The following is a 20925-nucleotide window of genomic DNA, read 5'->3' as shown; positions in this document are numbered from 1 at the left end:
GTTGAGGAGCAGTGCCTTAATGACTTGAGATGTCCACGTTTCGTGGATGCAGTGTGTTTGCTAATAATTTAAACAATTCAAATTACTTATTTTCCTTGTTGAATTTATACATTTTATTACTATAAATATCGGGAACACACCTTTCGATGATATTCTAGATATCCTGTGAGCAGTGTAAGCTCAAAGGAAGCCAGTAAAACAACACATTTCTTTTATAAAAGAATAAAAGCACAACACAAGGCTGCTCAGGTGTGTGATGATTCTTTATTGACGAGATGATGACTTTCAGTGAGTCTAAGCAATGTTACTGATATCTAACAGGGCATATTGCATGTGTTAATATAAACAGACAAAATAATGAAATAAAATCATTGGTGACAGGAAACCGTCTTCTACCAATGTATAGCTTACTGCAATACCAGAAAAAAAAAATATTGATATCAATGTGAAACTGAGAATTGTTGACCAGGTTATCATCACCGCACGCATTTCTTTTTATGTTTGTTTTCTAACAAATATACAAATAGTATACATGCACAGCATTTACATTGTTTCCCAGTTCATGACATCCCACTTCTGGAAAAACGGAGGAATTAATAATCACTCCCCAAATAAATCTTTAGTACCCCCATGTATATAATCTCTGTATAATGGGGTTTTCATGAAAATACTTACAACTAAGTACAATAAAATAGTTTGACTATTTAAGGAAAATCTACATATCTCATCTGAGTGAAATGGAAAAATAACACAGAGGTCTTTCTTTAAGTCAATAAGGGTAAGACAGAATTGTGATCTAAACACAAAGGACACAGCATCATTCTGCATTTCAGTCTAATAAAATAAACAAACTATACAAAGTGGTATAACTATCGCTGGAGGAATTCTCAACAACATCCACCAAATCATTGGATCTCACTAGGATCTCACCTCTTTTCCGACTGCAAAATACATGATTTGTGACCATAAATTCTAAAATATAATTGTTTATAAAGAATTGTATGTTATGAATCCTGTATAGATACATTTTTACCATCATGGCATGTTGAATATCTTAGGTCTCATTAACTGCTTTTATTTCTTATATTTTCTTTTTGTGTATAAATTAGATTTCTGTTAAGCAATATTTCATACATTCTTCACAAAACTACGCCTGACTCTCACATTCCATCTCCTCTTCTATTTCCTCCTCTACCTCTGCTGCAGCTTCATCGTTTCCTTCTGTATGGAGCTCAGTGTGGGCTTCCACTTCTTCATCCTCCCTCCCCTCCTCATGGATCACCCCTCCTGTCCCTTCTTCTTCTTCTTCTTCTTCTTGTGTCTCCACCACCATCCCTCCCTCTGCCTCTCCCTGTCCATCCTGGGCACGGAAGATCAGCTCTCCTTCCTGGATGACTTGTCCAGACGTTGGTTGCCATGTCGAGGCAGAAGCCCCCTCAGCGGCAGTGGCTGTGGTGTATTGGTAGAAGTCGGAATCTGCCTGAAACATGACCAAGGCCTGAGCTGTGTGGATGCGGACGTGCTGGGCGAGGGAGCTGGCGTCCAAGAATTTATCCCCACATGAATCACAAGCGTACAAGATCTGGGTGTTGGGATCTGGGAACAGAAGAAGAGTCGACAAACAAAGTAAGCGATTCAAATTCCTCAAACGGTATTCCCTTTCATGTTAGACATTAACTGGTTTAGAATGAAACTAAACACTGCAGTATAGAACATCAAACTTACATTTGACAACATTTAGTAAGTCATCAGAGCAACTGCACAGTTAAAAATTATCACACCGATTTTTCCCTTCAGATTTTTAAGATTTAAGGTTATGCAATACTTTAAATATCGTTTGTTTTAGTTTCTAGGGGTGGGAATCACCAGAGGTCTCACGATAAGATATAATCACGATACTTGTGCCACGATATGATATTATTGCGATTTTAAACATATTGCAATATTCTGCTATTAATCACCTTTTTTCCAACTTCAAATTTTTCCCAATTTCAAAATATGTCCCCAAAAGGAAATTTTGTCAACATCTGTTATATCTAAAAAGATACATTTCTCTGTTTCTTCATCTCACTTCAATTTTGTTGCTGCAAAATGGGATTGTCAAGCAGACAAACTGACCAACACACATATAATAATAGATCGATACTTGGCGTCGGTGTATCGATGCAGTATTGCCAAGGAAAATATTGCGATACTATGCTGTATCGATTTTTTCCCCCACCCCTATTAGTTTTCCAAAACATAGCATGGTGTTCATACAGTTGACTTGACAAAGTCACTCACAAAATACGGTAGTGACAAAACTGTTTTCACAACTGCTGTTTCCAAGGTCAAGATTCAACTTTGAACCTCAGCTTTGAAGTCGGAGCATGGACGAGAAGTCCTTAAAATCTTCAGATAAAACGGAAATTTGACTGGACAAACTCTATTGGCTGATTAAAACCATGGTATATCATAGAAAGCTTCAGAACAGCTTGTGGTCAGGTCGTCTTCAACATCATGTCACTTTTATCTTTTTTTTTAATCAAACGTTGTCATGCAGTAGTGCAACCACAAATCCACACAACAGTCACTTAGAACATTATTTTGCTCATCAATGAATTTGGTACTGAAATTAATTCCATTTCAATGTATAGCCGAGTTGAGAATTAATTACCTAATTATATCATTTAGCAGCATTTTTTGTAGCATTCATTGATTAAAAATGTGCATATGCAAAGTTTCTGTAAATGTTGTAATGGTAAAAGGAACATTTTAGGTAATTAGACCAATGATAGAAATTCTTGTTTCTTCAATAGGAAATATAAGAAAAACATTTGTCTTTAAGTTGTTTCTGTTAAATGTGTTGATAGTTGATGCTGAATACCATGATAACTCAACCACCAGACCAGTTCTGCCCAAATCTGCTGTGCTGTTGCAGCAAACAGGCTCAGCAATGAATTCAATTTCACGGTGGCAAATTAGCCCTTAAATATAAACAAAAGAAATTAACTCAAAATAATTAGTTTTGTTGCTCCCAACCCATTTTTTTTTTCTTTCATATTCTGTTACCTTCAAAGTACCATTCTTGACCCCATTGTTCTGTTGTGCTCTAAAGCTATGATATTATTCAAATACAGATGTTTGAGTGCATACTGTATAGTGATTTCCTTGCAGTCGTACCTGCTTCTTGCACTTTCTCCACTGCCTTGGTGATTTCCGCTTTCAAAGCCTCCGTCTCATCTGCAGACACTGAAGTAGCCACTGGAACTACTGTAAACAGACACAAGACACAAAGTAAACAACCACTCATCGCTGTCCACTGCAGAGTTCAGGGTGCTATCTGCAGCATTTGTCACAGGTCAAAGCCCATTATGTTGATATTTCCCCCCAAAAAAGAACTCAGCCTTGAAGATGCTTTCTGACCTGTCAGCTGAGCTACAGCACTGGCTGCCAAGGCCTCGGTTGCCAGGGTGACGATGTCCTCTGTGGTGACGGTAACTATGTTGAACTCGCTATCAGAGGTAGATGCCCCTGCGCACCCATCAGCCCCCTCGTCCGTGTTGCCCTCGGCTAACACCAGCCGCTTCATGCCGGCCTTGCCGTGGTGGACGGTTTTGACGTGGGAGCGCAGATTATCCACCCGGTTGAACCCTCTGCCGCATTTATCACACAGAAAAGGTTTCTCCCCTGAGAGAGCAAGACGGAGAGAAGAAAACAACTCAAAATTTTTGATTGTTGAGTTCTGCTCCATGTAGGCAAGGCAAGGCAAGGCAGCTTTATTTATATAGCACATTTCAGCAACAGGGCAATTCAAAGTGCTTTACATAAAACATCAAAGAGCAGTTAGAAAACAATTAAAAAACAATAATAAACAAATTAAAAACATTAAAAGACAAGAATAAAATTGATAGTGCAGTATAAGAATAAAAGTTACAGTGCAGTATAAGAAATTAAAGTTAATAAAATAGATTTGACAATGTAGAGAACAAGTAACAGAGACAGAGAGTAAAGCTGTCTCTCTATTTCCTCCATTACCCATGAGTCCCATCATTTTGTCCTCACCTGTGTGAATGATAATGTGCTTCGACAGGTCTCCTACATTAACAAATGCCTTGTTGCACATCTGACACTTGTGCGGCCGGACGTTGTCGTGATGCCGGATGTGATTGGCCAGCTGACTGGACTGCACGAACCTGTCCAGAGAGAGACGTAACATGTATCCCTCATCTTGCTTCCTTCATATGCCCTGGTATATTTAAAGGGCTAGTTCACATAAATTACAAAAGAAAAATAACATATTTCTTCACTTACTTTTAGCTGCAGTTTTTGTTAAGAATTCATGGTAGTATATTATTATTATTTTGATGGTCGACTGAACAAAACACCGGCGAGGCCATACATGTCATCTGTGATTCCCACTATTCCCTATGCAAAATAAAACTTAAAACCAATAGTTAATGTTCTCGCCTATCTTTTCACATATTTCCCAGTCTCCTTGTTGGATAATCTCAGGTAATATTCCCCAGGTACGAGTGAATTTGAAAAGTGAGCCTTCTGTAACAGCACTGATTTATCTGCTTTGCTGACCTTTTGCCACAGCGATCACACACGTAGGGCTTCTCTCCGGTGTGCTGGCGGACGTGAGCGATGAGTGAGCTGGCCTGGGTGAAGGCCTTGCCACAGATAGGACAGACACAGGGCTTCTCTCCTGTAGAACATGATTTACAGTCTCACCGTGAAGGGATGTAGATAACATTTGTGTGGGGTTTCAGATGGATGCTTTCACATTCCAAAGTCTGCCTGAATGTACCTGTGTGGATGCGTTCATGCCGCTGCAGAGCTCCAGGGTCACTGAAAGCTCTCTGGCAGTGCATACAGGTGTACGGTTTCTCCCCACTGTGGACTCGCAGGTGTCTCTTCAGATTTCCTAAAAAGCAGATACCATCAAACAAAGGTTAGGGCAAATGCCTCAAAGCAAAGACAATGACAAGTCAACTTCCTTTAGATAACATGCAGACAAACTGTAAGCAGCTGGGATTGTGTTAGCGACAGATAAAATGGTGAAAAAAACACTACTGTCAATGCATACCTGAAAAAATACCTGAAAAAGTCAAGGAGGTGATTATACAGTCATTTACAAATATTTCAAGGAAAGTTGAAGTTCTGTCTGTGTGTTCCAGGGGAGTTTGTATGACCAGTTAACTGTAGCTCTCTGTTAACACCACCGGTAGCATCTTACTAATTTTAACTGAAATCATGTGACAACCGTGGGGTGGCAACGCTTATTTACATCATCAATTCACCTGTAACATATAAGTCCAAAACCCCAAATCCATCATTTACAATCATAAAAAAAGAGAAAAGCAGCAGATCATCACGTTTAACAGAGATTCGGTAGAATTTGTTGTCGTCGAGGCGTCGACCTCAGCACATTTCTTTTAAAAAGGTCCCATGGCACTTTATGAGGTTTTTTAACATTAATATGCATTCCTCCAGCCTGCCTATGGTCCCCCAGTGATGGTGATAGGTGTACACCGAGCCCTGGGTATCCTGCTCTGCCTTTGAGAAAATGAAAGCTCAGATGGGCCGATCTGGAATCTTCTCCTTATGAGGTCATAAGGAGCAAGGTTACCTCCCCTTTCTCTGCTTTGCCCGCCCAGAGAATTTGGCCCACCCATGAGAGACAGACATCATGGCTTTCAAACGAGCAAAGTGGCAGTTGGTCAAGGCCACACCCCCCCCCTCCAACTTGCCCCCCTCCTCCTCCTCAATAGCTACAGACACAGAAATGGCACATACTAAGGGAAGCTCATTGTGGGACTGGCTCTAGTGGCTGTAGTTCTGCACCAAGGCTGAATTTCGGGAAAGAGACTTCAGATACAGATACTAAGGTCTATATAAAAGCATCCAAAGAGCACCATGTCATGGGACCTTTAAGATTATTTTTTGGGCATTTTTAGGCCTTTATTGACAGGACAGCTGAAGAAATGAAAGGGGAGATAGAGGGGGGAACGACGTGCAGCAAAGGGCCGCAGGTTGGAGTCAAACCGGGGCCCGCTGCGTCGAGGAGTAAACCTCTATAAATGGGCGTCCGCTCTACCAACTGAGCTATCCGGGCGCCCACCTCAGCACTTTTCTAACAAGTTAAGATCGCTGTATAACAGAAGTCTGTGAAGGTTCTCAGTCAGAGACTTCTTCAGTTCTGGATAACTGTATAACAGAAGTAAATCAAATTCAAGAAGAATATGGTAAAATACTATGGTCTTACCTGAGGTAGTAAACTGTTTGCCACATTCCTTGCACTTGAGAGGCCCGTCTGTGATATGGATCTTTAGGTGGGCCTTCAGATTTCCTGGCTAAAACCCCCCCACAAAATTAGGTAAAGAGTTAAGAGACTCAATGTAATATGCTCAGTACCACATCAATGGTAATAATAGTAACATGTGGCTACCAAACTCAGGTTTTCTACAGTTGAAGATATTGTAACATGTCAGAATTTTTGTTGTTGTTGTACAGTCGCATGTTGCTACCTGGTTGAAGCGTTTGTCGCAGTACGCACACTTGTTGCCCTTCTCTGTGTCGTGCGTCTCCAGATGTCGCATCTTGGCGGTGGGGTCAGAGAAGGCCTTCTCGCAGAAGTCGCAGTGGTACGGCTTCTCGCCGCTGTGCACCAGCTGGTGGCGCTTCAGGTTGCCGGACGTGGTGAAGAGCTTGCCGCACACTTCGCAGCTGTATCGCGCTTCGCCCGTGTGGCGTTTGCGGTGCAGGTTGAGCAGGCTGATCTGGCGGTAGCTCTTTCCACAAGTCGAGCAGCAGTACGGCTTCAGAGGGCTAGGAGGCGACAGTAGCGCAATTAAAGACACAAAGCGGACAGAGCTCAATAGGCGGGTGTCAGTAAACTAAATGTCTCGCTGAAAATAAATAAGTAATTCACCTGTGTGTTTTCTCATGGGCTTTACACGCTGCAGGGTCAGAGAAAGCCTTGTTGCAATCCCGACAGCTGAACGGCTTCTCTCCTGTGTGAATACGCATGTGTCTCTTGAAATTACCAGTGTGGGTGAATTTCTTCCCACAGTCCTGGAAAGAAAAAAAAATATGTCATGAAGAGTGAGCTGACCTTTTAATGCAACTATTTGTATGCAAATGTAACCAACATTTGCCACAAACTTCTGACGTCGACATTTGCATAAAAGCTCCCAGCATCAACAACATCTCCAACTTTGATGGGGATGTATAAGCTTTAATGCAGTAGTAGTAATAGTTTGTTTCTACTGTAGTCTATATTCACGACGTTTCACTTCGGGGATTGCTCCATTGCCGCCTTAGATTCTGCCGGATATCCTCCTTTTCGGCCAGATGTCCGTTACTTTATGCTTTCTTTGTGTTGGAAGTTTAAACTCCGGTCGATTTCTGAGGACTATGGTTAACTGCTCCTCAGATCTCTGCGGGGTAAATCGAGACAGCTAGCTAGACTATCTGTCCAATCTGAGTTTTCTATTGCACGGCTAAAACAACTTTTGAACATACATATGCTCCACCAAAACAAGTTCCTTCCTGAGGCCCTTTTGCAGCGGCACCAGGGTTCCCTCCGGCGCTTAGTGGCCCCCATGACGATTGTGATTTGTTTCTATCAACTTTGTACCACAAGCTGTGTAATAGCACTGCTCATTATTGTCACAGTAAAAATAGTCTCGCATTGCCAGACCTATTTACTGAGCGCTGCGGAGGAGGGTCTGGCTAGTCCACATAGCATTCCAGGATGGGAGAAAAACGTGCTCTGGTTTATTGGCATTTCTTTAAACCAATTACAATTGTCTTGGGTGGCCGGACAGAGCAACAGTGCCTCTGCAAAATAGCCTCGAGAAGGGAACTTGTTTTGGTGGAACATATGTATGTTCAAAACTTTTAGTTTAGTTTTAGTCGTGCAACAGAAAACTCAGATTGGACGGATAGTCTAGCTAGCTGTCTGGATTTACCCTGCAGAGATCTTAGGAGCAGTTAACCATAGTCCTCAGAAATCCACCGGAGTTAAGAATGCCAACACAAAGAAAGCAGAAGGTGAATGACATCCGGTGGCACCGGAACAATCCCGTAAATTAAACATTGTCGATATGGACTACAAAGTTGATGATATTAACGTATATGCTCCTTATATATTATATATTGTCTGACAAAATGGAAACACTAAAGTAAAGAAGTTACAAAGTGTAAATGACTACAGTTACTTTCCTCCTGCTCCCAGACTGATATTTCTCACCTCACATTTGTGTGTCACGGAGCTGTAAGGCTTCGACTCCGATCGGTTGCTCATAGACGCTGACTGAGTTTGTCTCCCATCTCTCTCGCTGCCCGAATCGACTCCATCCACCTGCTCGCTACCCTCATCGTCTTCTTCTCCAGACCCCTCTTCATCATCAGCTTCCCCGTCGCCAGTCTCTGCACAGTCGTCCTGCTGTTCTCCGGCCTCTTCTGCCGGCTCCGCCACCTTCTTCTCAGATTTTTTCTTTGATGTGCCTTCTTCCTCTGAGTAATTGTCTACAAGGACGATAATAGGCAACTCCTGAAAATGACATACTGTCTGAAAACTTGACTGGAAATGGTAATTGGTATAATAGCAAAGTTTCTGCAGGTTTCAGAAAGCCTTTTTTTCCGTCACGATACCTGGAATTGAATGTAAGACTAAAACTAAAGAAACACTAGAATACTTACACTAGTTCTATTGAAACCTTTTTCTAATGTGCCAATTTCCCGACTTTTTCTGTCTGGAATATGTTTCTGTATGATGATACTCAACAAGTTCCATAACCAGTGAAAATCTTGGAAGAACGGGACGAAATTTTGGGTTGATATAGCAGAGTAAACCAGCGCAGCCTGCTCACCAGGTGGGAAGTTTCGTCGAGGAGGTTTTCGGATTCTTCTCCCTCGAGAGCTCATGTAGGATGAGCTACCAGCGGATTTCAACTGTGATTCTGTAAACAAAGAGAAAATATCTTAGTTTGTTAGTCAAATAAGAAATGCTTCAGTGCACGGATTAGATGACATTCTAGAAATATGCACTTACTGGGCGCGTAGTCAGCATCGGAGGGGTCGTCCTGAAATCCAGGTGCATCTTGTGCAGGACTTCCTTCTTCCTTCTTTACAGATATCTTCTTTTGAGCAGAAATAGGGGTGGTTTTGGGGTGTCGTCCACGGCCTGAGTGAGTTCTGGTGGGGCTGGGCTTGGAAACAGTCTGATGCGTTTCAGTGGAGATGTCTTCCTTTACAGTTTCCTGATTTTGTGGGGGCTCTTTATCTTCTGAGGGGATACTAGGACTCTCCTCTGCTTGAGATGCCACTTCTGCCAGGTCACTCTCCAGTTCCTCTCTCTGCTCTACTTCACCTTGTTTTTCTTCTGGTTTGTAAGTAAAGAAAAAATTGAGAGGTTTCCTTTTTAATAGAAGATGGTGGGCGATTACTGTATATACAATAAGGCTCCATAATGCATTGGACTGCAAAGTGGAATGGAATCTAAATGTTAAATTTGAATCAGATTAGGTTAATAGCTTAGTATAAACAACAATGAGTAACCAGAGTAGACTGATATATTCATGAAATTGTATCACAATCATCATATCAGAGAAATACTTTACCAGATGGGAATTTTAATAAAAGGTTAAAAGGAGAATTCCGGTCAACACGTAGCTCTGTTGTTTGTAAATTTGGAGTGCTGTCAGTAGTGAGAAAAACGAAAACAATCGGTGTCGCCTACACCGTGTTATCCTCCTGCTACAGTTTTCACCCAGGAGACTGAAACCGGGCAAGTTTTAAACGTGCTTTTAGCCTCTTAACAGGTTTGAAATGTCATTACAAGTTTTTCATTACGATTGTTTTTGTTTGTCTCGCTACTGACAGCACTTCAAATTTTCAAACAACAGAGCTATGTGTTGAAATCGACCAGAATTTTCCCTTTAATATCAACTCGATATAACAACATTTAATTAATATGAATGCCTGAACAACATTTTAAAATGTAAAGCTCTGACTTCTTATTTCTTTAAAACGCAGGTGAAAATCTGCTACTAACTATGGATAGAGTGGGAATACCATGTTCCAAATAATATAAACATTAGGAAACCTCATGCCATGGGAAGTGACAGTTAAGGTTAAACACATTTGATTTTTTTTAAAATTCATTCAACATAGAAAATGTACCTTGTTAACCCCATCTGCCTCTTTCTACACCAGCAACAAATGATTGACCTGGTTCAGCACTTTGAGGGCGCAGATGATTAAGTTGAGGACAATTATTACTACTTTAAAGGTTCGGACATGAAGATGTAATGTGCATTATGCAAATATGCATTCATTACAAAAAACTATTTATATTTACTGCAGCAGCCCTATATTGAAAAAGCCGACAAAGCTTTGTGAAAATTGGACTTACCAACGGCGAAATCCAGTGTTATGAGGGATGGAGCTGGATTTGCCATTGACTGGTACGCAGAGCAGGCGTTTACAATTTCTTGCATCTGTAGAAAGTTTGCAACAGCCAGCACGTCTTCTACATTCTGTGGACTTAAAGTCAGCTTGGCAGTGTACATAAACTCCAGGACCTGACCCAAACCTGCAACGATAATCAACAATACAACAGGTCTGGTTATACAGCAGCGATGGTGGGGTACGTGTAAAGTACTATTATTTAAGTAAAGCACTGTGGCTATGCAAAGGCAGAACACGAGATAATAAAAAAAACAAAATAAATCAAACACATAATGTGAAAGTATGCAGAATTATGTGTCCACAGGCTGATCAGAATCAGAATCAGAAAAGGTTTTATTATGTAAAGGTATATGGAACCCACCTGCTGCATTGCTGATGTCAAGATGCACCACATCTTTCTGGTCCAGGAAGAGGGTGCGGAAATAGACACTGCAGGCGGCCAGCACAGCTTTGTGGGCCTTAAAGTCCACCCCGTCCACAACAAAGGTGCAGTCACACAGCAGGCCCTGCTTGCGCTGGCGGTTAAGCTGCTCCAGAACCTTCCCACTGTGCCACGGGAACTCCATCGTCCCAAAGGCTGGGGATGGTGGAAGAGGCTGGTGGGCAGGCACGGGCTCTGCGGACCGCTGACAGGCAAAAAGTCACATGTGGTTGGCTACATTAGGAAAGGCTCAAAAGGCTGATAGTCGGCTTGACCAGCTTGTCTTTACACTGGCATGACATTTATTGGCCTTTAATTAGACACTACCAATCAATCAGCGTTGTTCACCTCTGATATGACTATGTATCCTCCCTCAGCATAGTAAAGCAATTGGTTTTGATTAATAATTCAGATGACTGACTAGAGCAATCATTTCAGCGGTTAAGATGTGAGAGTGTAATGTTAAACAAAACACAGACTATTAGCCTTCAAAAAGCTACTTATCTGCAACACATTCTCAAGATCTCACGTCCCCCGGAAAATTCAAGACAATGTTCTCAAACCACTTTAGGGCTGCAACTAACTATTATTTTCATAGTCGATTAATCTGTTGATTTTTTTTCTTGATTAAACGATTAGTTATTTGGTCTCTAAAATGTCAGAAAATTGTGAAAAATGTGGATCAGTGTTTCCCAAAAGCCCAAGATGACGTCCTCAAATGTCTTGTTTTGTCCACAACTCAAAGATATTCAGTTTACTGTCACAGAGGAGAGAAGAAACTAAAAAATAATCACATTTAAGAAGCTGGAATCAAAGAATTGTTACTTTTGTAAAATTAGTCAAACCAACTAATCGATTATCAAAATAGTTGGCAATTAATTTGAGAGTTGACTACTAATCGATTAATCTTTGCAGATCTAAACCACTTTGCCTCAGTGTGCAATTGTTTTCACTGAGTGTTGCCCTCTTTTGATTTGTTTAACTTTGTGTATTTCTCTGTTTAATGACATCATTGCAAATGAGGGAAACCTCAATGATTTCTCAGGCAGAATGAATGAACTCTAACCTTAATACAGTTATATATCTGTAGTCACTCAGGATGGATAAATGCTTATCTACTTTCATTATTTCGACGTAATGTAATACTATATTTGTTGTAAAATGAGCACAATGACATGTAGATGCTCAAAACAGTAGTACCATTTCTAACTATCCCCATTTCAAACTGTCATCTGTATCTGATCACAAAAGTTTTAAGAAAACGTGTAACTTCATCCTGCAACTCCCTCCTATTTACATGTAATGGATAGCGCAAAACGGTTAGGTCGATTGGGTTATATCAACACACACATCAATGGAAACCATTCTTAAATGTGTCTGTGTGTATTGTATTGTATTGGTATTGCCTTCGCGGCAATACAAAAGTCAAACAAATACTTTATCTTGTAGAAAGTGTTTCTGATTTGTGCTGTAGCTAACGCTACTGATGTTGAATGGCAGTGGTCTCTGAACTAATGGATATAGCTAGTCATATAAGGCTCCTTTTCCTACAGGATCCCACGAGGATATGCTCGAGACAGAGATACGATTTTTAAACTGTGTAAACAACGGAAAAAAACAATCATTCAAAATATAACGTTAGCTAGCTTAGGCTAAGCTAGCTAACGTTACATTTTATTTCATTGTTGCAACCTATTCTAAGCAGCTTAGCATAGATGATGCAGCAATGAAATAAAATGTAACGTTAGCTAAAGTTAACCAAACCACAAGTAGCAAAAGAAAAAAGCCAGAATGACACCAGCCTTCAACTGATGTCGGCCATGAACTAACTCGCACTAGACTCAAACTACCGTGAAAACAACATTAAAGCTGTTTTGTGACTGGAAATGAAGATTTTCTAAGTTTTGACAGTTTGGTTTGACAGTGCAATACATCGATTACAATTCCTTCATCCTTGTAGCTTTGTTATCAGGGATTAATTTAGCGTGCCTTGACAAGCATATAGTGAAGGGATAAGATGGCGGACCGATGAGTCGGGCCTGTTTTCATCCCTTGTTGTTTTCTCAGCTAGCTTGCTCATTTCGCTCAATTCAAGCGCAGTTATGATAAAAACAAACTCCCGAATTACCTTCTTGTTGTATCTTTTTCGCGCCGAGTTCAAAGTGCTGCTCATGCAGTGATATGGAGTGTTTCACTCCGTTAAGAAAAAACAACCCAATCGAGTTTTTCGGTGATCGATCCTGCCCCGCTGACCATAACTCCATCCACCGCCATCTTCCTCTCTCTGATCGATTGATAGGGACCGGCCGGATGTATCACAGGAGCACGCGCAGTGTGAACACGTGCTGTGCTGCTGATGATGACCACGAGGTGGCGCCATAGATCTATATCTATGGGTGGCGCAATATCATCAAGTTATTCTGTTTTTTGTATGCATCCATGGGTGGCACACACCACAGCCACCAACACTTTAGATGTTATTAAGCCGATAAAACACATTTCAAGTTGGAGCCAATGAGCTACTGAAAAGTAAACCCACCAAAAACCTTTCTTTTTTATTTTAAATTCTAAATCACAATAATAATTGTGATAATGTAATAATACAATAATTAATTTCAAGGCTATTTACAGCCTACAACATTATAAATTAGGCTATGTAATGTCTTCGACACAGAGAAGCAAGCCAAAATGCAAAGGCCTCAGCCTGGCTCAAACATAAAGTAAATTACAACCACATAACAAAGGCTTCTAAATTATTTTTGCTTGAATAGAACCTTTGAAATTATTTTTTTCTTGTAAGCACAACAACTCATAAACAAAATTATTTGTTATAATTATTACATATTTTCCAAAATGAAGTGCTACCTAAATCTGGTTTCAAAGCCTTCTCCATAGTGTCAGCAATAAAAGTCAAAGGGAGAAATGCTGAAGCCATTTTCATTTGTTTGCCTAAAAAACATAAGTAAGCTATTAGTATACAAATGTAGAAATCAACTTTTTAAATAGGCCGAAGAGTTTAATAGAATATCGTCTTCCCAAACTCCAGGCCCATACCTTCAATAAAAACAATTTGACATACGTCAATCAAAAGGCTTATACATTGTCCAATGTTTATTGTCAAAGCAGGATCATTTTATTCACACAAATAATAATATACAATAAATTATTATTACTGTAACGTGGCAACGATCAATTTCAGAGGTGAGTCTTCAGGAGTGAAGTGTGAACTGATCAGTTAATTGCTGTGTGTGTGTGTGTGTGTGTGTGTGTGTGTGTGTGTGTGCACGCGTGTGTGTGTGTGTGTGTGTGTGTGTGTGTGTGTGTGTGTGAAAATGCCATACATGTCCAACCCTTGTGTTTCAATAGGTTATGTGCAGGTATGACCTATTGCTGCTGTATACGTATGGTGAACTAACTCAGAATATCAATGAGAAGCACCAGGCATTGTTGCAGTTGTGGAGGATGGACGTGGCATGTTTTATAGGGCACAACTGTCTGAGTGTTTAAAGTAGAATGGTTTAAGTGAAGACAGGAAATGAGGAAGTAGCATAAAAACAAAAAAAAGTGAGAGGTTTGTGATGAGAAAGCTGATCCCTCTCTAGATCTTGATCTCGGTGCGGAAGGTCTGTACGAGCTCGTGTTTGGCCGGGTGTCGCCGTGCCTTGACCGTTAGGGTCCCTTCGACACCCAGTGATGATGTCACTGAGGTGGGGTCCACATCCTCAGGTAGTTGGCACTTGTGTGTAAAAGTGTTCATCACTGAACCATCCTGGGCCAACTGCCAAAGACAGAATGTTAGCGATGACTTAATGTATAGTGACTGTAGATAAATGCTAAGTGATTTGTCTAATCCACAGACCCCAGTTTAATATGATTTTAGTCATATTATTGGAACACTAAAATTTTTTTAAAGACTATGTATACTATTCAATATCAAAAAGAAGGCTGCCCACCTTTTCTGCACGAACTTCAATCTGGTTGTTGGATGTGGTGACGATGACATCTTCAGGGGAGAAGTCTCGCACATCAACCGTAAACTGGTACGAATCCCCAAGAGTCTTGATATTTCCAGGACCACCTAAGGCCACAAGATGAGAAAGGATCTTAGACCACAGGAGGAAATATAAGTAAATCTGTATTTTGACAAATCATTTTCACTGAATTCTCATTTACGCTACATGCTAAAGAGGGTATTCACATGGTCTGATAATTGTGGGCTGGTGATAATAACGATATAGGAATCGGTAACAGTAATCTGTAAATGTTACAGGCTCTCATTGATTTAAAAGACTACATCATGTTATTGAAAGATTTTCAGTTATTGTCATTTTGGTGTTACATGCCAACAACTTAGAATACAACATTATTCAGGCTAACTATTTTCTTCTGAGATTACAAGCTTTCTTTAGAGGCAAAGCTAGGCCGGATCTGTGTATATCCTGGGAACCCAATTTGAAAACACATACCTTTTAAAAGGTCTGTGAATTTTTTGAGAAAATCTGTTTTAAGGCAGGAACAACAGAAAATTAATGCTGGCTGAATTACATTAAGCTGCTTCAGTTTCAGGGTCTTGGTGCTTGCTTTGTTAGTTTTCACATCACTGAAAGGATGAGTATGTAAATACTATTGTATTTGCCTTTCTACATATTATTTGACCTTAAATGTGTCAAGTAAATTATTTGGCCATTCTTTTTTTGCATCACAGCAGTTCTGAAAGTGGTTTATATTATTTATTTGGTTTCATGGAATTGTCGAAGTGTCTTTTTAGACTTTGACAGATTTGGACTTAAACAAATTTATTTTATAAATTGACTAGCTTTGATTAGAAAAAAGTAAAATGCATGACAGAAGTAAAATGGCTATGACAATTATGAATGTAATATTCATGGTGGTGGAACCAAATTCCAAATTGTATGATGAGGCTCTCTGTGGTTATACCATAGGTGGGAGCCAGCATACTTGGCTGTATATTGTTATGGTATAAAGTTCTACAGAGAGTAATTGAAAAGTCGCAGTTCAGATCTGAGCAATAGTTTGATTTCAACAGATGTTTTTTTAGCAACTACCAATAATTTTCATTCTATCCCAGACAGTTGTTAACTGTGTCTGCTTTTTTGTGGAGGGCAGTTAGTTAACAGATTTATCAGAGCCATTTCACCAAAAGCAGCTGTCTGCTGCTGTGGCTGCTGCTGAAAGATGGAGTAAATGAGAGCAGAGTTTGGGGGAAAGGAAAATGGCCTAAAAAGCGCTGTATAGCTGAGTGGAACTGAAGAGTCGGTTGATACTGTTCTGTGGGGTTGTGACTATGAGGGACACCCTTCACGTTACACCTAGTCACTTGTTCCATTGTTGTTGTTTTTTTAAAGATATTGATTAACTGTATGGAAAAGGTTTATGGCAGTAACAGGATAGAGTAGAGAAACATATGGTAGTCATGTAGTCTGATGCTGGTCAGTGACAGTCTGTCCCCAGAGATTCTGAGCTCAGTGAAAAACCTTTTGATGACACATGACCTCACACACAGACTGGACGTAAGTGTGCGTGAGATATTAGCTCTGACTTCCAATGCAGGTTAGTTTGACAGTGTGACATCATTCCAACTGTGTGTGTGTAAGCACTGTATTTGGTGTGTGTACACTGGTCACCAGGCAACCATCTGGTCATTCCTTATGCAAGCGTCATTCAAGATACTCAGTGTGTGAAGTCACACTGCTGGCGGCCAGTCCAGCATTCCTCAGCTTGCTTGTGTGTGTGTGTGTGTGTGTGTGTGTGTGTGTGTGTGTGTGTGTGTGTGTGTGTGTGTGTGTTTGGTTGTGTGCCTGGCTTTCCCTTTAGCTGCATCCACCCATCCTTAGGCTCCTGTGCGCTCTTATGGGATACCAACAATGGTTCCAAAACAATTCAACTCTGTCCCTGATACATGGGCCACATGGACTCCCAGTCCATTTAAAGTTTAGATGTCACACATTCACACATCTGTGTGCGCCAGCAGTGACCTGTTACAGAGCAGTTCACACATTATTGAGCTAGAAGATGAACCACAGGCACTGTAAACTGAAATGTCTCCTGACCTTATAATGTGAAATTTAAACACACAAATGCCTGAAAAACCTGGAAGAGAAAGCCGATTAATGCCTCCATTTCTACAGAAATACAGCCTAAACTTAGAGTGTGTTCCCTTGTGTGCATGTTTTCTTTTCTTCTTCTTCTTTTTTTTTTCTACACTAAAGTTATTCCATCAAACCATGGCTACAATCTTACTTAGAAATATATTTGTCCACACACATCAACCACACTAGAGTCCCTTTGCCTTTTTAACTCTGTCCTGCCTGTTTCTTTCTCCCTCCTCTGAACTGCCACCTCGGACATGTTTTATCACCACTTTATAGAGAAAAAAAACTACACTTTGAACAAATAGCTTCCAAGCACAGACATAGATCTACTTTACAGCCAAAGCTGTCTCTTCAAACTGCTGTTGCTATTATTTTCATACCACTTTTGTATACAAAAGGAGTAACAGAGACCAAAAACTGCTTCCAACTTACTGGAAAACCCCAAGGCGTCGCTCCCAGGCCTCATGAAGGAGCCAAAGTCCTCAGCAAACAGTCCCCGGCTCTTCTCCATGTATGGGTTACCAGAGGATGAGGATGAGGTCTGGTGGAAACTACGCTCCGATCGATAGGCAGAGGAGTTGGTCACACTCATGGATGGCTGAGAGTGCTGGGTAAGGCAGAGGAGGAAGAGTAAAGGGAGGGAAGAGGGAGGCGGAGAGAGTGGTCTTTCAGATGCTTAAATGTAAGAAATGTTACACACAGCTCTTCTGTCTGCTTTCTGTTCTTCCTATCTTGTGTTTTTCTTGTCTGTGTTAGGTAAAGTCCTTTATTTTCCCACTTTCCTGAAGCCACCCACCCATGGCCCTTATATAGTGTATGGTCCCATGCGTGATTGGGAGGTGCGCACATGTGTCACAGCTCATTGGGAAAGGGTAATAGTGTTCTATATTTATCATGAGACGCACAGAGCAATGGAGAGAGGGGTCTGTTGTTGGAAAAGGTCTGGGCATTGAAGGCTATGAGGTTAAGAGCATGGTCAGAGAGCGCCATTTGATAGAGAGAGGTAGAGAAGGGCCAGGGGGGGACAACAGTTGTCATTTCAGATACACCATGCCTAAAATAGCTTCCCTCGCCTCTCTTTAATTCTGTCTGTGCCGCTTTCCTAACATTAAGTGCTATGCCTTTGTCCTGACATTGGATCCTCACATGGTTCTGCCATTAAATGACGTCAGCGTTTTCACAGCATCTCATTAGAGAGATTTTTGTCATCTGTTTAATGAGTTAATCTCTCAAATGTTAACCTCCGAGCACATTTACACCAAATGATACGCCGGAAAATGCAGTTTTGCCGCTGAGCTGGGTGGAGAGAGGAAAGTCAATTAAAAAGTGAAAAAAGAGCCTTGCCTCTTACTTCAGAGTATAAGTTAGGAGCAAAACAAAGATGGAAAGAATGTGCTTGAAAACAAAGCTGTCAGCAGGAGCAGGGGACTTAGTAGTGACATTGCTTTGTGGCTATTAATATCTGTGTGGAGAGCACAGGCCATGATGATAAGGAAACTCACTGCTCTGCTCTTTGGTGCGGACAGCTAATCTATTAAAGTCCATGCATGTGCTCATTGACATTACATATTTGACTTCTGCTTTTCAGTCAAGAGTGGGTTGCCTGTAATATACATATGACCTGTGTATGACACATATAACATCACTCATCATTACAACTGCAATGCCAATCATTAAATATCTGCAATCACAATCATCTTGAAATTGAAATTCAAAGCAGTCCGCTGTTGAGAAAAAATACACAAAGGTTGCCGTTTTTTTTTGTTTTAAAGCCACGTTTGAAAGGTTACCAGACATTACAAATGACACCACACAGCGATATGTTCTCCCAGTCTTATCAGTATAGAGCTCAGAGCCCCTGCTGAAGGTCTAAATCCAGCCCAGCAACTAACCTACTCCCTGCCAGGGAGCACAGAGCCTCCACCCCTCCATAGTAACAGCAGTAACATTGTTGGTTCATACTGGCCTTTCATTCAAAATTAGACAGTGTTTTGCACCTCTGATGGAGCTGTCATCAAGACCAAAGTGGTAGTCTGCAAAATGTGTTAGAAAATGTCAATGATGTTGGTCATATTCATTTTTCAATAAATTTTGGCCATTTTATTATAAGGTTTATATAAGGTTGAACTAATCTTAGCTGGTACGTATCTCAGTTTTCCAAAAGTTTAAACCATTTCATACAGCTGTCTTTTTTTCCATTATGGCAGAATATATACAGCCCTCTTTTTTCAAAATTTCTGTTTGGTTGTTGGGAAGCGAGCAAGCTCTCGATGATAACAAATAAGAGGTGTGTATTGGAAAGCTAAGCAGATCATAGCACCTTAACAACTTCAAAGAAATGAATGGTCTATTTAGGCATCCAGTGTGATCCCTGCCTTAAGGCGTTCAAATATGTAGCTCAATGTCAATGAATGAAGATGAAACATAAACACTAAGTGTTGTCTTGTGAAGTTAAAAGCTAGATAAATAGTGTTTACCATGTGATAAAGTTTGGATGGAGTCAAATGCATAATAATGATAAAATATGGCTTATAATCATTTCAGGGAGCCGGCTAGAAACACAGGAATTATGCAAATGACAAACAAGAATAACAACAAAGAGTGAGAGGAAGAATCTGATCTCTCTGATGTCAGTAATCCACGTTTTCTCACCAGTGACATGAGTCACCTCTATATGTATGTTTGTGTGTGCATTCCTATCTGCCCACAAAGAACACTAAAACACACACACACACACACACACACACACACACTGTGTTTGGGTTGTGTCTGCCTCAGCTGCTGCGTGTTGCATAATGTTGCAGATGGAGCATTCGCGTCCCAGTGATAGACACACGGTGGCTGAGCTAGGTCATATCACGTATGGTCGGCTTTGTATGCGTATGTAGTTATGCAGCTGTTCATGAAAAAACTTCTGAGAACACTTTAAAATCTCATCTGATCACCTATTTAGTTTTGTATTTCAGAATTTTTCATTTTGTAATTCCTTTGAATTAAAAAAAGGACATGTAACTTGTGGCTTTTTACTTACAGAAAGGTTTATTTGTAAATGTATTCATTTTCAGATGTTGAATGAATGTCTTAGTTTGTCAACAATGATTATTTATGAGAGTTAAGTAAAGTAACCCTCCTGTCTGGCTCTGTGGTCGCCTGGGTGTGCCGTTCCCATGGAAACAAGTTTTTATACAGAGAAAAGCAGTCTGTATGTGCGTACATTTCAATGGTGTATATGCGTCTGTATGCGTGAGTGTGACGGACGTTCACAGCTTGCAGATTTCTAATCTCAATAATAACACAAGTGTTTATTGAAAGCCCCAAGGGGAGGTGGAACTGAGGAAAATAAAAATTAACTAAAGAGGCTAATTTAAAGTGTGTGTGTGTGTGTGTGTGTGTGTGTGTGTGTGTGTGTGTGTGTGTGTGTGTGTGTGTGTGTGTGTGTGTGTTCGAGGATCTGAACAATGATTACCTTGACCTTGAGCTGTCTGCTGGAAACCATGATTTCCTACAAAGTGTCGGATATTTACAGGATTCATGATTATTCTTTTCATGTTGAAAGACTTTTCTGATCCCTGCAGGCTTTTCAGATGAGTCTTTGAAGCCAATCGCTGACATAAGGAAGGTCATAGCAATGACATCTGTTCATATCCATCTGAGCTGTAAAACGTTGATCACACTGAATAGTGCTTTCATGGTAATAATGGAGGACAGATAATCATAATAAAACTTTTATTTCACCTTGTACTTAAAAATTGAACAAAATCATTAGAAATAATTAAAAGTTTTTGAACATTAGTGGTGCTTATGGAGCAGTGTTTAATTAGTGTGTTTCCGTTGTATCACGCTATTCCACTGATCATTATTTGGGGGCCAAAGTAGTTAGCAACATGCCAACAGAAGCAGCTAAGATGAAGACTGCTAGCTGGCAAACAT

The 20925-nt window shown here is 40.5% G+C and overlaps 2 protein-coding genes across 3 annotated transcripts; both read right to left on the bottom strand.

Moving 5' to 3' along the window:
• Window positions 1-245: 245 nt before the first annotated feature.
• On the bottom strand, window positions 246-13179 carry zbtb17 (zinc finger and BTB domain containing 17). Of its 2 annotated transcripts, none has more exons than XM_028582688.1 (15): window positions 13011-13179; window positions 10823-11087; window positions 10406-10585; window positions 9044-9373; window positions 8862-8951; window positions 8240-8517; window positions 6917-7059; window positions 6513-6813; window positions 6251-6338; window positions 4793-4909; window positions 4570-4690; window positions 4045-4175; window positions 3406-3669; window positions 3163-3252; window positions 246-1596 (listed from the first exon to the last, which is right to left on the bottom strand). In XM_028582688.1, the coding sequence occupies exons 1-15, from the start codon at window positions 13053-13055 to the stop codon at window positions 1148-1150; spliced, it is 2892 nt and encodes a 963-aa protein (XP_028438489.1). In that variant the 5' UTR covers window positions 13056-13179; the 3' UTR covers window positions 246-1147. The 2 variants fall into 2 exon arrangements, with proteins under 2 accessions (XP_028438489.1, XP_028438490.1); XM_028582689.1 differs by having other exon boundaries at window positions 9044-9370.
• A 787-nt stretch (window positions 13180-13966) lies between these two features.
• On the bottom strand, window positions 13967-17801 carry hspb7 (heat shock protein family, member 7 (cardiovascular)). Its single transcript, XM_028583207.1, has 4 exons — window positions 17696-17801; window positions 17428-17602; window positions 14836-14960; window positions 13967-14660 (listed from the first exon to the last, which is right to left on the bottom strand). The coding sequence occupies exons 2-4, from the start codon at window positions 17585-17587 to the stop codon at window positions 14481-14483; spliced, it is 465 nt and encodes a 154-aa protein (XP_028439008.1). The 5' UTR covers window positions 17588-17602; window positions 17696-17801; the 3' UTR covers window positions 13967-14480.
• Between the last annotated feature and the right edge of the window lie 3124 nt (window positions 17802-20925).

The sequence above is a fragment of the Perca flavescens genome, chromosome 7 (genome assembly GCF_004354835.1).
Source record: "Perca flavescens isolate YP-PL-M2 chromosome 7, PFLA_1.0, whole genome shotgun sequence".
Taxonomy (NCBI): Eukaryota; Metazoa; Chordata; class Actinopteri; order Perciformes; family Percidae; genus Perca; species Perca flavescens.
This window is presented reverse-complemented; position numbering and strand designations above follow the sequence as displayed.